The sequence below is a fragment of the Dendrobates tinctorius genome, unplaced genomic scaffold (assembly GCF_039654945.1).
Source record: "Dendrobates tinctorius isolate UK_male_01 unplaced genomic scaffold, ASM3965494v1 ptg000165l, whole genome shotgun sequence".
NCBI classification, from domain to species: domain Eukaryota; kingdom Metazoa; phylum Chordata; class Amphibia; order Anura; family Dendrobatidae; genus Dendrobates; species Dendrobates tinctorius.
The window spans coordinates 29,816,122-29,834,893 of NW_027361832.1; the positions used below are offsets into that span (position 1 = coordinate 29,816,122).

An 18,772-nucleotide genomic window follows, 5' to 3' on the forward strand; every position below is an offset into this window, starting at 1 on the left:
ATGGTGTGTCTCACGCTGTCATCTGTGTGACAGCGTGGGAAACACCGGCGTGGTGGTTCTTATCAGCGGTAATGCTACCACCGGTAAAATAGTCCACTAGAGCACTGCGGGATCATAATGTCAGATGTCAGCGTGACCCCGCAGCTGTGGTCACCCACGGTCTCATCTGCCAGCGCCCTGTGTCAACAGTTAAAGAAAAAAAAGGTAAAACATACACAGTCAAATAAGAAAGCATTATACTCACCTTAACGCCCGATGCAGTCATCTCCTAGAAGTATTGTTAAATAATAAACCAACATATACTCAGCTGTCCACCATAGTCCACACAATTCTGAGTGTCCCAACGGCGATCTCACGTGTAGAACAATCACATATGATGTGACTGCTCTACCTGGCTGCCGGCGATACACTGACAAGAGGTAATCGCTCCCGCAGTGTATCAATGAGCTGCCGGAAGAGTTCACTGGAGTTCATCAGCTCCAGTGCTCTCACTTACGCATTGCTGTGTAAGAACTTTCCAACGCAGCAGTGGTGCCATAAGAGAGATCACCGGAGCTGATCAGCTGATGAACTCCAGTGAACTCTCTCACGGAAGCTCAGTGCTACACTGCAGGATTGATAACCTCCTGTCAGTGTATAGCCGGCTGTCTTTGAGAGCAGTCACATTACTGATGTGACTGCTCTCAAAGTGATCATGATCATCGAGGGACAATATGGATTATCTTCTCGGTGGACAGGTGAGGAATATTGTGGTTTACAATTTTATTTTTGTTGCAGATGTTGGCTTCGGTGGATTAGGAGTTTGGTGAGTATTGTTTAGTTAAGATTATTAAAGGAGTCTGTGTCATTATTTCAAATAAAGGACTTTATTCTGGCTGTCTGTGCGTTTATACACTAATTGATAGGTGTCTTATAGAAGCCTCTCCATTACTAACCCATGGGCTTTATGTCACCTGACAATACAAAGGTGACATCAACCCCACAAATATGAACCCCACTTGCCCTCACTAAAAGGCAAGTGGGAAGAGCGAGGCTAAGTGCCAGATTTGGTGCATCTTATACATGTGCCTTTTCTGGGGTGGCTGTGTGCTGATGCTTTTAGTCTGGGAGGGGCCAATATCCATGGCCCCTTCCTTGACTATTAATATCAGCCTGCAGCTGTCTGCCTAGCCTTTGCTGGTTAGATTTTATAGGGGGACCCTATGCCAATTTTTTTCTGGGGTCCCCCTGTAAACTAGCCAGTAAAGTCTAAGAAAACAGCTGTGAGCTGATATTAATAGCCTGGGAAACTTTATGGCTATTGGCTCCTTCCCGGAATATTAACATCAGCCCTCAGCCATTGGCTTTCCCTCTGCTGATTATTTAAACTACGCGGGAGCACACGCAATTTTTTTTTCTTTTAAGTTAACAGTTGCTGTCTGGTTATAGCCTATGTATGTTCCTTCTGTTAACACTCCTACATAGGCTGGTGACAATGTGTGTGTGTTTGTGTTTACTTATCGGCTTAGTAATGGGAGTGTCGGGCTGATACCTTTTTATTACTAAAGCCCCTGTCACACACAGCGATCTCGCTAGCGAGATCACTGCTGAGTCACAAGTTTTGTGATGCAACAGCGATCTCACCAGCGAGATCGCTGTGTGTGACACTTACTAGCGACCGGCCCCCCTGCCGGGTATTGCTGATTGTCCTGGAATGGCCAGGACATTTTTTTAATCGATGATGTCCCGCTGGCCAGCACGCATTGCTGCGTGTGGCAGGCGGGAGACCAGCGATCAGCGAGCTGGCGCTGGTAACTAAGGTACACATTGGGTTTCTAAGCGCCATGCGGTGCTTAGAAACCCAATGTGTACCTTAGTTACCAGCCGCTGGTGCAGGGAGCTGGTAACCAAGGTACACATTGGGTTTCTAAGTGCCGCGCGCCACTTAGAAACCCGATGTGTACCTTGTTACCAGCTCCCTTCACCAGCGCGCGGGTAACTAAGGTACACAGTTGGTAACTAAATGACGTGCATCGCTTGTTACCTGCATGTCGCTGGTGCTGATCCTTATTTAGCTCAAAAAAGCATTTAATGCTGTACAAAAACACATGCAAAAAACGCTTACAAAAATGTGGCAAAACGTGCGGTTTTTCTGCAGGGTTTTTCCTGCCAAGAGATGCAGAAACCTTGCAGAAATTTCTGCAAGCAAATACTCAACCTGTGCACATAGCCTTAATGTTCAAAAAGTCGATCATGAAGACTACATTAACTAATTAAGTGACAATGGAATACTGCTAGAAGGTAATAAAATCCACAAATAAGACAAAATATGCAGTAGAAGTAATGGTGTTGAGACTCAGGAGGAATTTAAGTATGCATAGCAGACTCACAAATCCATAGACAATTGAAATAGCACCAGCATCTAAAAATCTTATATCTTTATTAGCACTCATATATAATACCACATAACCGTTCTCACAGCAGTCCTTTTTTATAGCTTGACTATAAGGGTACCGTTACACATAGCGATGCACCAGCGATCCCGACAATGATATGGATCGCTGGTGCATCGCTAAGTGGTCGCTAGTGAGCTGCCACACAGGCAGATCTCACCAGCAACATCGCAGGAGTCGGGGGTCACTACTTACCTGTCAGACGCGGCGATCCTGACGTCCTCCCGCCCGCGTCCACGCCTCGCTCGTCGGCGCCACAGGAAGCGCAGCAGGAAGTGGCTGACGAGGAATGGTCCAGGGAGTTCTTGCGTGACCAACGATGAGCAGCGGGGGAGCCGGTCGGAGGTAAGTATCACATGCAGCGATATCGCTAGCAATATCGCTGCTACGTCACAAAATCGGTGACTTTACAGTGATATTGCTAGCGATATCGCTATGTGTAACGGGGGGGCTTAACTCCTGGGAGCCCCCAGAAATCATGTGTTAAATGTGAGGGGACTCTGCAAAATGTTGTCAGTTCCATTCTGCCACCATCACAGGAGAATAGATTTACAGATTGACAAATCAAGCCTGTGATGTACATGAGGGTGCCCCAGCTATAATAGAAAAGGTTCAGAATGGGAATCTTGTGTGGCATTAGTCAACTAGATTAAAATACCTATTTTCACTTTTAGCTAAAATACTTGCTCAATTATCTCATATAAATCCTATTACATCAAGTAACCAAAATAGCTATGAGCGAGGTGTTGTCCTTACTGACTAGGTCACATGATATTGACAGTGCAACCGGTAAAGACGTGAATAACGCAAATAACATTAGAACCAACAATGGAGAGAGCTTATTTGTAATAAATACCGTGACTGATAAACTCCAAAATGCACAACATACAAACCAAGACCAACAATATGGTGCAACTAAAGTCTCATAAAAAATATTATATTATACTGATATGAAAGATAAATAACAAAATAAAAATAAAAAGCAGAGTAACTCAATGGAGGGCTACACATGCAAATATAGGATGTTGCTTTTAAGCTTGTAATATAAGATTCCCAGTGCCAATAATGTAGATCATAATAAGGAATATAAAGTAAAGTATATAGTTAAGAGTACTTACATCATGTGATGATGACGGGACTTAGTTGCAGAAGTGGCCCTGGCACGCCAATACATGTTTCCCCCTAGCTTAGTCAGGTGACACAGCCCTGCAGGCCACATCTGGTCTTCTGGCTGTTACAGTCCAGCTTGTGGACTGAGGAAACTGAATGGCTGAAAACAACATGAAGCTGCCCTCCCTCACCCAATGCCCCAATATTACTGCTACCTGCAGGATGCAAATAGCGGTGAAAATATAACGATGCAGGAGGGAGCTGGAGAGAGGTGATTATTTGTTTTGCTTTTTTTGTTAAAATGTTAAGAATGTGTGTGGGATGTGTCTGTACAGTATATAGGGGGTCTATGTAGGAACTCATACTGTATACAGGAATGCTATGGTGACTTGTTCTGTATATATAGGGACTTTGTGTGAGATGATACTGTATATAGTGGGACTGTGTGGGGGCTCATACTGCACATAGGGGACTGTGTGGGGATCATACTGTAGAAAGAGGGGCTGTGTGGAGATCATGCTGAATATAGGCGATGTGTGTGGGGTCATATGGTATATAGGGGACTGTGGGCTCATACAGTGTATGGGGAAGTTGTGTGCGGAGTCGTACAGTATATAGTGGGGTGTCGGCAAAGATAATTCTGCTCAATATTATATACTAAAATTAATACAAAATAATAAATTTAATTAATGTTAGCATTAATATTGAGAATAATTAATTTCAGCTAATTTGTTCAACCCTCCACAATAGTCATGGTATCTCATGTTCCTAGGGAAAAATACACCCTTTGTATAAGGGGTATATGAAGAAGACATCCAAAAGTCAGGCATTTCATTTTAACAATACATAAAAAATTATTAAATTACAGTAAGAAAACCGATAAAAAGGGTATGTGTACACAAAGCCATTGCAGTAGAAATTTCTGAAACCAAAAAAGCATCTCTTGGCATGTAAAAGCTTTGTAAAATATGTGCTTTTTTGACACATTTTTCCATATTCATTTGATTGGTGAGAAACGCTGCAAAATCACTGAAACAGTTGTCATACTGCAAATGTGAAACTGCTTCAAATCAGCAAGGAAAAAATAATCAGCATGCGCGTGAGACTTCAGAAAACGCATTCATTTTGCTGGTACTGTAAACTGCAGGGTTTTGGTGCAGAAATTTCTCCTGCAAATTCTGATAGTTTGCACATACCCCAAAAAGACAAAAAAAATAGAAAATAAAAAGTGTTTCAGACTTTGAATATAAAGAGCATATTTGGGCCTGATCACAAGGAAATATACGCCACCTCCATAATACACTTTTATTACAACCTTAAAAAATAACTTGGCCAATTATATAATTTTAAAATTAACATTCTTTCCTGGATTGGAATAAGTCACAGAAACTTATGAAAAATAAACTATTATTTTGAAAAGCAAGCTAAAGTAAATGTTTTAACTCGGCTCTCTGAAAAAAAAAAAAGAAACGAAGAAAATAAAAAAAAAAGTCACTAAAATCAACCAGGCAGTCCTTAAAAAAAGTGTACTGTAATATAACACCATACCTATAACTGCTTAACAGCCCAGAAAAAAAGATGCTTTAAACAATGCAGAAAATGATGTGCGGCATTTATCAAATTTACTTACTTTTGCTCTTTGATCCACTGATTAACATTTTCAGCCACAAATTCACTTTCCTTATGGAGGCGACTGTTGTCAGTTTGTGTTGCTTCTAGAGCTTGGCGCAGGATTTCCAGCTGTGGATGTAGACAGATCAAAGACTATGATGGACTCCCTAGAACAAGGGCTATCTGGAATACTAATAATAGTCTGTAATACTTGTAAAGAATCAAGTCATTTTTCTCCACTCCTTCAAATAATCATGGTTTCCTTGTACATGCTATTAATTGATTCAATATGCGAGATGGAATGCCTGAACCTTTCCCACGCTTTACATTTACCAGTATACTATAATATGCATTACTCTACCTCCAGAGGTTGTTTAATTCAAATCAGGCTTATATTATAAAAACAAAGAAATATGAAAAGAGCCGCTACAACTTGTAATGTTTAAAGTGTAGTTTTAGGTTAATGTGTGCACCGTGATGTGATTTTCATGAAAAGGCTATTTGCCATTGAGGGGTAACTTCAAAATTATTGCAAACCAAACCTGGGCAGAATTTAAGGAGAACGACTACGCTTCATCTTTAAACAATGTGATCGTTCCTCTAATAACAGATCAAATGGAAAAACACAAGTGAAATTGTGCCACAAGTCGGACGAGTGAAACTGGCCTTAGAGGAGTTGGCAACGACATTTAAAGAACTTGACAGGGTCGGCAACATGTGAAACACTAACTCTCATATCATCACGCGACCACTTCATATGTGATTTGCATATACCGGATTATGTGCCAACTGCTTTCTCTTCCACTTCTCTCTTGGCACTTTTAATATTATACATTTCTCGAGGAGTACCTGTTTCACTTCCATTTTTTTTTACAGAAACAATATGATACCACAGAGAGAAGTCCACTTATAATAAATCCTGTACTTATCAGGGTCTTCTCAAGTTTGAAAGTTATCCTCTACCAAAGAATAGAAGAAATGCCGATTGCTGTAGGTCAAACGACTATGACCCTCAACAATCCTAAAAAATAAGGCTGTAATGGAGAGAAGGTCAATCACGTGCACTACCTCTCAATTCATTCTGATAGGAACATGAACCATTTCCGGAGCGCTAATTAAGAATAAAAGAAGCAGTAGTGCTCATAATCAACCTCCACTCCATTCAGCTGAGGCTCTTCCAGAATGGTCTTGGGACTGGTGAGGGTCAATGGTGGTCACTCACCGAGCAATCAGAAAGTTATCTTCTATCCCATAGATAGGGGATAATTTATAAAATCGGGAGCACCCCTTTAAACCTACCTTGCCATACACATGGTTTACTGGCATGGCATATACTAAAGCATACGGTAATTAATAACATATCCTATTAGAAAGAAGTTGTGACATATACTACTGTAGAAACTCACTAGTAATGGGGTATTACAATACTACACATTTGCCTTTCCTGATCTGCAGGGATACTCTTCCACCTCATGGAAAGCACAAAATCTCACACAGACACTTGTCTGTGTCACTCCTTGCATGACTGATGACATCATACATATTCACAAGGTACATCAAAGAAATTGCAGTCTAGGAAAAAAGATGATGCTGGCAATGGTCGAGATCCCCTGCAGGTACATTTGTATGGGACATTCAGGCAGAGTCTGAGCAAAAAGAGAATGTATCGCAAAATAGGATAGCAACAATTAAAGCTATGACTTTCACAAGGCTACAACGCTATAACACTAGGTTAGTAAATGAGCTTGGAGGAGTGGGAAGGTGATATCCTTTATCTTCTGGCTCCTGCCCTATCAGATGAAAGGGAAAAGCCCAGTAATCAATTAGTTTCCATGGACAGTGTGGAGAATATGCTGGCGGATGGAATGAAGAATTCATACTTAAGATGATTAGTCATTCTGAGAGTTTGACAAGCTGTTGATGGATCTTCAAAGGATTGAGGAATGGGATTATTGGATCATAATTTATTGATAAAACCCATGTTGTAGCCAGAGTTGTCCCTTCTAGGCAAGGCTTTTCAATGAAGATATCAATCTCCTTTGTAAATTTCAGAGCTGCAGTATTATCTCATTTAGTGAGTAGGTTGAAAAGCAAATTATAATCTTTCAATCTAAAGGGACTTGGTGATGAATACTCTAACTCCAAAGCGGACTTTCTTTTTGACATACAATTACCACATGCAAACCAAATGGCTTGACCCTAAATTGCTTTTGTATACACATACATCCCATTATGATGTTTCATTAGATTATAGTGAGGTGAAATGACTTAATACATTTATCAGATTGCAAATTCATCAAAGTTCAATATATTTTGGAATCATTTTTTCTGTTGCAAATTTTGCTTTTTTACCATATTGCTCAATAAATCGCTAAAAGCACCTTTAAAATGTGATAAGAAAATTAATTTCTTAGTTTCCAAGGAAATTAGATCGATGTTCTTTGTGCTTTCATGCACTAAATTAATACACAGGGCTGTTTTAAATCTTTAATTTACAAGTTGAAAGTATTTTTATATTTTAGTCACTTTATGCAAATCATACAACATATAAACATTAAAGGGGTTTTCCAGGCTTAAAAAAATAGGCTACTGTAAATGATCATTAAATATTAAGATAGATAAACCTTTAACTTTGGTGTCCAATCTGTTTGTTGCCTCTTTGATCCTGGATTCCTGCTAATGCGCTTCCGGTCATGTCCTCAACACAGAACAGCATATCCTCAGGACATTACCGCAAATAAGTCAAATGCAAATACTTTCTTATTTCAAAGTACAAGTAAACATAAATTTATTACTATCTCACTACTCACTGAGCAGACGCTAGCGACATCACCCGGTGAGCCCGCCAGCTCTATTCACTCAAAGTTCTGACCTCATTCAAAACGCATCGATACAGTGTAAGAAACATCTTATTGCCCCTCCATACTTCCATGGCTGGGAAGCAGCAGTCTGAAATCACAGCAATATTAGTTGCTACGACTCCTATGGAAATTAGTAAAGAAAACTACCATGAACACCAGAAGAAAGGATGTCAGAGCTGATTATTGAGTCAGACAGTTGCTCTAATGTTATACCTGGTCCAGCAGACAAATCAAAGATAAACTTAGTAATTTTTTGTTTTGATTTTGCCAGTGACTTAACCCCTTTCTGATATTGAACATAATATTCCGTTCATGTGACGTGGGCCAATTTGACCATGGACAGAATAATACATCATCGTGATCACCCGTGCACACAGGGGGTGCATGGGTGATCGTCGCCGGGTGTCAGCTGATTCTGACAGCTGACACCCGGCACTAGGTGTCAGGAGCGGTCACAAACCGCTCCCGGCACTTTAACCCCCAAAATGCTGTGACTGAAAACAATCGCATCATTCCGGAAGCCGGCAGAGGTTAGACAGCCCCTCTGCCTTTGGATAAAAAGCATCTTTTAGGCTAGTTTCACACTAGCGTTTAAACGACGCGCGCACGGCGCCGCTAAGCCACGCCCCCTGCCGGCTCCCTGCCCGCCCCTTCCTGTTATCGCCTCCTCCGAGCGCAGAGGGCTGCATGCGTTATGCGCACCCTATCTTTAGCATAGGGTGCGCAGGCCTTGCGCAACTATGAATATAGCGTGTGCTGCGCATTTTTGAATGTGCGCCGTGCGCGCCAAAATGCAACATGCTGCGTTCGGAGCGCACGGCGCACCTCCAAAAATGCGCAGCGCACGCTATATTCATAGTTGCGCACGGCCTGCGCACCCTATGCTAAAGATAGGGTGCGCATAACGCATGCAGCCCTCTGCGCTCGGAGGAGGCGATAACAGGAAGGGGCGGGCAGGGAGCCGGCAGGGGGCGTGGCTTAGCGGCGCCGTGCGCGCGTCGTTTAAACGCTAGTGTGAAACTAGCCTAAGCGTGTGACAACTGCCAAACATAAAAACCCGCTATAAGGCCTCTTTCACATGTCCTGATATTTCCGGTACCTGAGATGTCAGTGTCCGTGTGTGTAATACTTGCGGCACACGTGTGGCATGCATGTGCCGCATCAGTACCACATGGACGGGTGCCAGTGAAGAAGTGTTACAGTAAGCCCTGCTCTTCGGCGCCGGGTGCTGAACACGGCTCTCATAATTCTCTCCTGCTCTGCCGGCGATCGGACTATTACTCCCATCAGCCTACCCCTGCTGCTGTTAATATCAGTGACAGTAGGAGCTGCTGATGGGGTATTCATCAGCTGCCACCTGCACTATAAATAAATAAATGAAAAAAATGGTGTGGATTCCCCTGTATTTTCTATAACCAGCCAGGCAAAACTCACAGCTGGGGGCTGCAATCTTCAACTATCAGCTTCAGCAAGGCTGGTTATCAAGAATAGAAGGGTCCCCATGCTATTTTATTTAAATTATTTAAATAAATAATTAAAAAAATGGTGTGGAGTTCCCCCCATTTTTGACAACCAGTCTTGCTAAAGCTCACAGCTGGGGACTGGTATTCTCAGGCTGGTAAGGGGCCATGGATATTGACACCCCCAGCCTAAAAATAGCAGCCCGCAGCTGCCCAGAAAAGGCACATCTATTAGATGCCAATTCTGGCACTTTGCCCGACTCTTCCCACTAGCCCTGTAGCGGTGGCAAGTGGGGTTCATATTTGTGGGGTGGATGTCACCTTTGTATTGTCAGGTGATATCAAGCCCACAGGTTAGTAATGGAGACGCATCTATACGACACCTATCCATTACTAATCCTATAGTTACGTGGTAAATAAAGACACAGCCAGAATAAAGTCTTTTATTCGAAATAAAACAAAACACAGTTTTACTTTTTATTTAAAAATAAAAAACAATACTCACCAAACGAATATACCATCGAATCCCTCATTCTCCTGTAATAAAAGTAAAACAAAAAAACAACAATATATCATACTGGTCTGTCGTTTTGTCCCACGCTGTAATCCATATCTGGGGGATAATTAGTTTTTAACTTGGACGGTGCCAAGATGCAACCATCCAAGCTGAGAGCAGTAGTTTACCTGCACATATTGGGTATCAGCGCACAAACTGCACAATAACTTTTGGGGTCCATTTTCTCATGTTACCCTTGGTAAAGTAAAAAAAAATTGGATCTGAAGAAATTTTTTTGTGAAAAAATTAAATGCTCATTTTTTAAGCATTTCAAAAATTCCTGTGAAGCACCTGAAGGGTTAATAAACTTCTTAAATGTGGTTTTGCGCACCTTGAGGGGTACAGTTTTTAAAATAGTGTCACTTTTAGGTATTTTCTATTATCAAGGACAACATCTGCAAGGAGTTTGTATGTTCTCCCCGTGTTTGTGTGGGTTTCCTCCGGGAACTCCAGTTTCCTCCCACATTCCAAAGACATACTGATAGGGAATTTAGATTGTGAGCCCCATCAGGGACAGTGATGATAATGTGTGCAAACTGTAAAGTGCTGTGGAATATGTTAGCGCTATATAAAAATAAAGATTATTATTATATACACCCCTCAAAATGACATCAAATGTGCTGTGCGCCCAAAGAAAAAAAGTGGTGTTGAAAAATGAGAAATCGCTGTTCAAATTTTAACCCTTATAACTTCCCAACAAAAAAAAAAATTTGGTTTCAACATTGTGCTGATGTAAAGTAGACACGTAGGAAATGTTACGTATTTTGTGTAACACATCTCTGTGATTTAAGGGCATGAAAATTCAAATTTGGAAACTTGCAAAATTTTCTTCAAATTTGTTTTTTTTTTTTTCACAAATAAATGCAAGTCATATCAAAGAAATTTCACCACTATCATGAAGTATAATACGTCATGAGAAAACATTGTCAGAATCACCGGGATCCATGGAAGCGTTCTAGAATTATAAACTCATAGAAGGACAGAGGTCAAAACTGTAAAAATTGGCCTGGTCATTAGCATGCAAACCACCCTCGGGGGGGGGGGGGGGGGGGGGGGGGGGAGTAAAGGGGTTAAAGAGGTTGTCCACTACTTTTAAACTGATGACTTATCAGGATAGGTCATCAACGTCTGACTGGCTGGGGTCTGACACCCGGCACCCACGCAGATCATCTGTTATTGGTGTCAGCGGCAGACTGAAGTACACACTTGCGAAGCTGGCTGTCTTCTGATAATGGATTATTTTTCTATTACCGAAGAATCCCTTTAAGTTTGAATATGTCACAGGATTACTACAGATACATGTCTAAAAAACTGTAACATATAAACAAGTATTTCATAAAGCGAGTTCAGACATGGACTACCAAATCGCATCATTGTCTCATGGGTTAATTTCTGCATTGATGAGAATTCCTACATCTGTGTTATACTTTAGTTTGAAAGAATAAAAAATATAGAAAGACCGGTTGGATTATAGCAAACCTTGACTAATAGCTAAGAATTTTCTTTGAACTTACCTCCCTCTGTGCAGTAATGTATTTCTTTTCTGAGGTTTTCAGTTCACTTTTCAAGTTTGCCACCTAATAGACAAAGAGATCAATTAGCACAGAAGGCAAGCTAATATAACAAATACACAAACACATTAAAACACACATTGTGACATGAACATAAAAGGTACCAGGATACACAAACTACAATGATCTGTAGCCCCACTGAGACATGAAGCGACATGAAGCGCTTCCACTTTTAAATACAAAGAATAGGTTTAGAAATAAGTCATATTTGCAAAATTGAGCAAGAATTAATACGGTTGACCATGTAGAAAATAGCTCAACATTAATACTGCTATAATGAACAAAGTTAGCTGTATACGTATGTTTCCCCACCTAAAGGACATTTCAAATTTTATTTTTTTTTATTCTGTTTTGTTCCCAAAATTAATAGAGAATAAAGTTAAATTATCTATTACTTTGTATAAGATATACAAGGATAAATGAGATTATTTTCTAACCATGTATACGAGTACACATACACACATACACAGTATGCACGGTATAGTTAAGTGCACAGCCTACGACATGGGAGCCTGGGGTTCAAATCCCTGTGGAAAATAAATTGAAGAAAATTATATAACAAGGCTCCTAACACTATAAGGGTGTGTGCACACGCTGCGGATTCTGCTGCGGTTCCGCAGCGGTTTTGGCCGCTGCGGGTCCGCAGCTGTTTTTGCTGCGGTGTACAGTACCATTATTCCCTATGGGAATAAAAAAACGCAGTGCAGACAGTGCGGATTTTTCCGCGCGGTTTTTCTGCGGTTTTGAAACCGCAGAAAGAATTGACATGTCAATTCTTTCTGCGGATTCCGCTGCGGTTTGCCATCTCCTCCATTGAGGAGATGAAAAACCGCAGGGCAAAACCTCAGAGCAATCCGCAGGTAAAACCGCAGGTCTTCTGACCTGCAGATTTACCTGCGGATTTTACAAAATCCGCGCGGCCAAATCTGCACTACAATCCGTAGCGTGTGCATGTACCCTAATACTACCTTAGGTAGCTGTTAAAAGTGCACAACCACTGACATGGGAGACTAGGTGGTTTAAATCCTGGCTCTGTCCTGTTGGACATAATATGCCAGTAGTGGTCCTTGGGCAAGGCTACTAACACTATAGTGCCTACTAAAACATAAAATAAAACATGAGAGTGTCACGAACAAAGAGAGTCATGCCGGCTCGGACGTCGCCCGGGTTAACAAGGTCCATGTCAGGTGTCGACGAACCAGGACAATCTGATGATAAATGGGCTACTGGAACAAACCATGGACAAGGCAAGAGAACTTGGATCTGAAGAAATGCTACTATAACAGCAGACAAAATGAAAGAGAATATATAAAGCGTATGAGTAAACTCCGGATGGATACGAGACCTGCATGTCCACTGACTGAGATATAACTAGTCAGCCAATGTTTCAATATCACAAAGAGAAAGCTATTATCACAACTTGAGATGGATCAACTGCACTGCAGATCCACCCCACATGAAGACCTGGAAGAACAACATGTGCAAGAAAGATCCTGAACCAATCCTGCAATTAGAAAGCACTGCCTCTGATCTGAAAAAGATCTTGGATAAACTAAATACCATCAAGCAAAGAAACTCCACCAGACAGTATGCTAGAAGACGCCAATAGAGCACTTGCATCAATACCTACCACCACAACTCAAACTAATGAACTGATCTATGCTCATGGAAATGCTTGGCTATACAACCAGCAAGAACAACAGGAGTACTGGAACAGAAGACTTGGAGACAAAGATCAAGGTGACACAAAGGGAAGCCAACTAACAGAAATACATAAGGGTGTAAAGACCAAGCTGGCCAAATATAAAGATTCTAGAGACAGCTAAACAAAGGCTCACATCACTTGCTGCAAGACTAAAGGGGGTTTTACACATATCGATATCGCTAGCAATATCGCTAAAGCATCACCGATTTTGTGACGCAGCAGCGATATTGCTAGTGATATCGCTATGTCTGATACTTACCTCAGACCGGCTCCCCCGCTGTCTATCGCTGATCGCGCGAGATCGCGCAGCTCCATTTCTCGTCGGGCGCTTCTTGCTGGGCTTCCTGCTGGCGCCGACGAGCGACGCGTGGACGTGGACGTCAGGATCGCCTCGTCTGAAAGGTAAGTAACGACCGCTGTATCGCTGCTGCATTGCTGTGAGATCTGCCTGTGTGGCAGCTCACTAGCGACCATTTAGCGATGCACCAGCGATCCTAACCGGGTCGTATCGTGGTCGGGATTGCTGGTGCATCGCTAAATGTAAAGGGGCCTTAAGCTGAGGCCAGGAAGATAAATGCCCTGTTCTCCATAGAACCATCCAAAGCATCCAAGGTCTACTCCCTACTCCCTCCAATAGCAGAGAATGAACAATACTGGAGGAACATATGGGAGAAAAAACACCAGTGATATGTGGCTGCACGATCTGAGAATGAAACACAGTAACCACCTAGAGCTAGAACCAGTCACAAGTACAGAAGCAGACATCCAACAGCAGATCAAGAACATAATGAGCTGGATAGCACCTGGCCCTGACATGGTTCACACCATCTGGCTAAAGAAATTAACAGCAAAGCAGATGACCCAACTGCTAGAAGCCTGTCTAACACAAGGAGAACAGTGCTAATCATGAAGGAAAGGAACAGTTCCATCCAACTACCGCCCAATAACCTGTCTTGCAACAACATGGAAACTCCTGTCAGGCATCATAGTCACCAAACTACAGAACCATATGAATCCAACTGAGAAGGGAATTGGAACTGACACTCTAAGTACCAGCCTGGATTGACTACAGGAAAGCCTATGACTCAAGCCACACAAATGGATCTGTGAATACTTGGCTCTCTACAATGTCAACAGGAAATTAAGAAACTTCCTCAGAAACGCAATGATGAACAACATTGGATGTCAACTAACACAAGTGACCATCAAATGCGGCATATACCAAGGTGATGCACTGTTCTGCATAGGCTTGAACCCCCGCAGTCAGATAATTACAGAGTCTGGCTACGGAGACAAGCTCAAGAGTGTAAGCACCATCTGCCACCTCCTCTACATGGATGACAACAAGCTGTATGTGAAAAATGAACGAGACATCAGTTCACTGATCCACCTGACAAGGATCTACAATCAAGACATTGGGATGTCCTTTGGACTGGAGAAGTGCAACCAGTTGGTAATAAAGAGAAAGCAAGGTAGTCAAGACTGATTGATGGAGTGGAATTAACAGCAGGACACATAGCAGATGTACAGACTTGCTACAATTACCTTGGCATCCCACAGGGATATGGTAACCATGATGAGGAGGCAAGGAAAGCAGCAACATCCAAATACCATCAAAGGGTAAGACAGGTCCTGAAGAGTCAGCTCAATGGGAATAATAAAATCCACACTATCAATACATATGCCCTGCCAGTTATCAGAAACCCTGCTGGCATAGTGTGCTGGCCAAAAGAAGAGCTAGAAGGTGCAGATGTGAAGACAATGCATGGAGTTCTCCACCCTAAGTCTAGCACCCAAAGATTGTATACCAACAGAAAGGAGGGTGGTCGAGGCTTGATAAGCATCCAAGCCACCATCCCGGATGAAACAAGGATTATCCAGAAATACATCAGAAAAATGGCACCAAAAGATGAGATGCTGAGAGAAAGTCTTGGGCAGTGATGGCGAATCTTTCTGAGACCGAGTGCCCAAACTGCAACCTAAAACCCAATTATTTATGACGAAGTGCCAACACATGCCAAATGCCGCATCATGATCCCCTTCATGCAGAAATATGCCCCATCATGATCCCCTTCTTGCAGAAATATGCCCCATCATGATCCCCCTTCATGTAGAAATATGCCCCATCATGATCCGCTTCATGCAGAAATATGCCCCATCATGATCCCCCTTCATGCAGAAATATGCCCCATCATGATCACCTTCATGTAGAAATATGTCCCATCATGATCCCCTTCATGCAGAAATATGCCCTATCATGATCCCCTTCATGCAGAAGTATGCCCCATCATGATCCCCTTCTTGTAGAAATTGCCCATTCTACTACCTCCATCATTTCCTCCTCCCCATCATTCCCATCATTTTCCCTCTCCCCATCACTCCCATCACAGCCATCATTGTCCCTCTCCCCATCACTCCCATCATTGTCCCTCTCCCCATCACTGGCTCTCTTCCCATCACTCCCATCATTGTCCCTCTCCCCATCACCGCTATCACTGGCCCTGTCCCCATCACTCCCATCACAGCCATCTTTGTCCCTCTCCCCATCACTGGCCCTCTCCCCATCACTCCCATCATTGTCCTTCTCCCCATCACCGCCATCACTGGCCCTCTCCCCATCACTCCCATCATTGTCCCTGTCCCCATCACTCCCATCATTGTCCCTCTCCCCATCACCGGCCCTGTCCCCATCACTCCCATCATTGTCCCTCTCCCCATCACTGGCCCTCTCCCCATCACTCACATCATTGTCCCTCTCCCCATCACCGCCAAAACTCCCATCATTGTCCCTCTCACCATTACTACCATCATTGTCCCTCTCCCCATCACCACCATCACTGGCCCTCTCCCCATCAGCCCCATCATTGTCCCTCTCCCCATCACCGCCATCACTGGCCCTGTCCCCATCACTCCTATCATTGGCCCTCTCCCCATCACTCCCATCATTGTCCCTCTCCCCATCACTCCCATCACTGTCCCTCTCCCCATCACTTGCCCTGTCCCCATCACTCCCATCATTGTCCCTCTCCCCATCACTCCCATCATTGTCCCTCTCCCCATCACTGCCCCTCTCCCCATCACTCCCATCATTGTCTCTCTCCCCATCACTGGCCCTCTCCCCATCACTCCCATCATTGTCCCTCTCCCCATCACTGGCCCTCTCCCCATTACTCCCATCATTGTCCCTCTCACCATCACTACCATCATTGTCCCTCTCCCCATCACCACCATCACTGGCCCTCTCCCCATCAGTCCCATCATTGTCCCTCTCCCCATCACCGCCATCACTGGCCCTGTCCCCATCACTCCCATCATTGTCCCTCTCCCCATCACTCCCATTATTGTCCCTCTCCCCATCACTTGCCCTGTCCCCATCACTCCCATCATTGTCCCTCTTCCCATCATTGCCATCACTGGCCCTCTCCCCATCACTCCCATCATTGTCCCTCTCCCCATCACTGGCCCTCTCCCCATCACTCCCATCATTGTCCCTCTCCTCATCACTCCCATCATTGTCCCTCTCCCCATCACCGCCATCACTGGCCCTCTCCCCATCACTCCCCTCATTGTCCCTCTCCCCATCACTCCCCTCATTGTCCCTCTCCCCATCACTGGCCCTGTCCACATCACTCCCATCATTGTGCCACACTCACGACACACACACACACCAGCGGCCACACACACACACACACCAGCAGCACACACACACAACAGCGGCCACACACACACCAGCGGCCACACACACCTCTCCGCGCGCCGGCAGCATCCTTCCTGTCACTTCCTCACACACATTGAGAGTCGCGGCCGCGGCTGGATGACATCATTCAGCTCTGCGCCGCACCGCTCAATGTGTGTGAGGAATTTGCAGCTCTGAACAGTGAGGCGAGGCCTTGGCCGCGTGCCAGCTGAGAGGGCTCCGCGTGCCCTGTCTTGCACGCGTGCCATAGGATCGCCATCACTGGTCTAGGGCAAAAACAGCAGATCTGGAAGGAAGAACAAGAACATGAAGCGCCATGGCAAGACAAGCCACTGCATGGGATGTACCATCGACAGATAATGGAGGTGGCTGACATGGAGAAATCAGGACTCCAAGAAAGCACAGAGGCACTAATCATAGCGGCGCAAGAGAAAGCACTAAGTGCCAGATCCATAGAAGCAGTAATCTACCACACAAGACAAGTGCAGACTATGAAAAGAAACCTAAGAAACCACCAACACATAGTGTCAGGATGCAAAATGCAAGCAGGAACAGCGTATACCAAACACCACAACCAAATAGCGTGAATTGTATACAGGAACATCTGCACAGCATATGGGCTAAGTCCCCCTAAGTTCAGATGAGAGACCCAAAAGAAAGTGATGGAGAATGAAAGGGCAAAAATTCTGTGGGATTTCAAGATCCAGACATATAAGCAGGTATTGGCTAACCAACCAAAAATTGTGATAGTAGACAAGGATCAGAAGACAGCAATGATAATAGATGTGGCAGTGCCAAGTGACAGCAACATCAGAAAGAAGGAATAGGAGAAGCTGGAGAAGATGTGGAAGGTGAAGGCAACAGTGATTCCAGTGGTGATAGCAGCACTTGGAGCAGTGACCCATACATTGGAAGAATGGCTACAACAGATCCCAGGAGCAACATCTGAGCTTTCTGTCCAGAAAAGTTCATTGCTGGGAACAACTAAGATCCTACGCAGAACCCTCAAACTCCCAGGCCTGTGTTGGAGGATCCGAGAATGAGAAAGGACAACAAAGACCATCCTCAGTTGGGGGTGAGAAGGAAGTTTACACACACAAGTGCTTCTCACAAAATTAGAATATGATCAATAAGTTAATTTATTTTAGCTCTTCAATACAAAGAATTCAAAACGTAAAACTCATATTGTATGGAGTCATTACAAACAGAGTGATGTATTTCAAGTGTTTATTTCTGTTAATGTTGATGATTATGGCTTACAGCCAATGAAAACCCAAAAGTCATAATCTCAGTAAATTAGAATAATTAACAAAAAAAAACACCTGCAAAACCTTCAAAACATTTAAAAAGGTCCCTTAGTCTGTTTCTGTAGGCTCCACAATCTTGGGGAAGTGTTGTGAACTCTCTTGTTCCAACTTTTGAGGCAGGGCTCCCTCTGGTGGATACTGCTGGTAGCGGAGCTGGTCAACATGATGTTAATCCAACAGCTGCAGAGGATAATTGGAGGAATGGGGGTAGTGACTGGGAGTACATAAGCAAGCAGACTTCTCTCAGTGTCTGCCGGTGATACTCCTTTCTTTTCTTATTGAGGATTTCTGTCTCCTGCCTCTTCGTGCATTTTCCAGCTAAGTGTCATTTGCTAAACCCTTTGCATCTGCTTTTGCCATGCTGTCAGGGGTCAGCTTGCTCCCCCTGGGGCTGCTGGCTCCTGCCCTGTGTTTTTGTATCTTGTGTTTGTTTGCTCAGTCCCCTACTGTATTAGCCTGTTG

The 18,772-nt window shown here is 43.6% G+C and overlaps 1 protein-coding gene across 1 annotated transcript in view; it reads right to left on the bottom strand.

The window, feature by feature from the left end:
- LOC141053222 (uncharacterized) overlaps positions 1-18,772 on the bottom strand; it is a 653,087-nt gene that overhangs the window by 187,531 nt on the left and 446,784 nt on the right. The window contains exons 20-21 of the mRNA XM_073550619.1: positions 11,545-11,607; positions 5,173-5,282 (exon numbers count right to left, since the gene is read on the bottom strand). Coding sequence (XP_073406720.1) covers positions 5,173-5,282; positions 11,545-11,607 — 173 coding nt within the window. The remainder of the gene's footprint in view (positions 1-5,172; positions 5,283-11,544; positions 11,608-18,772) is intronic.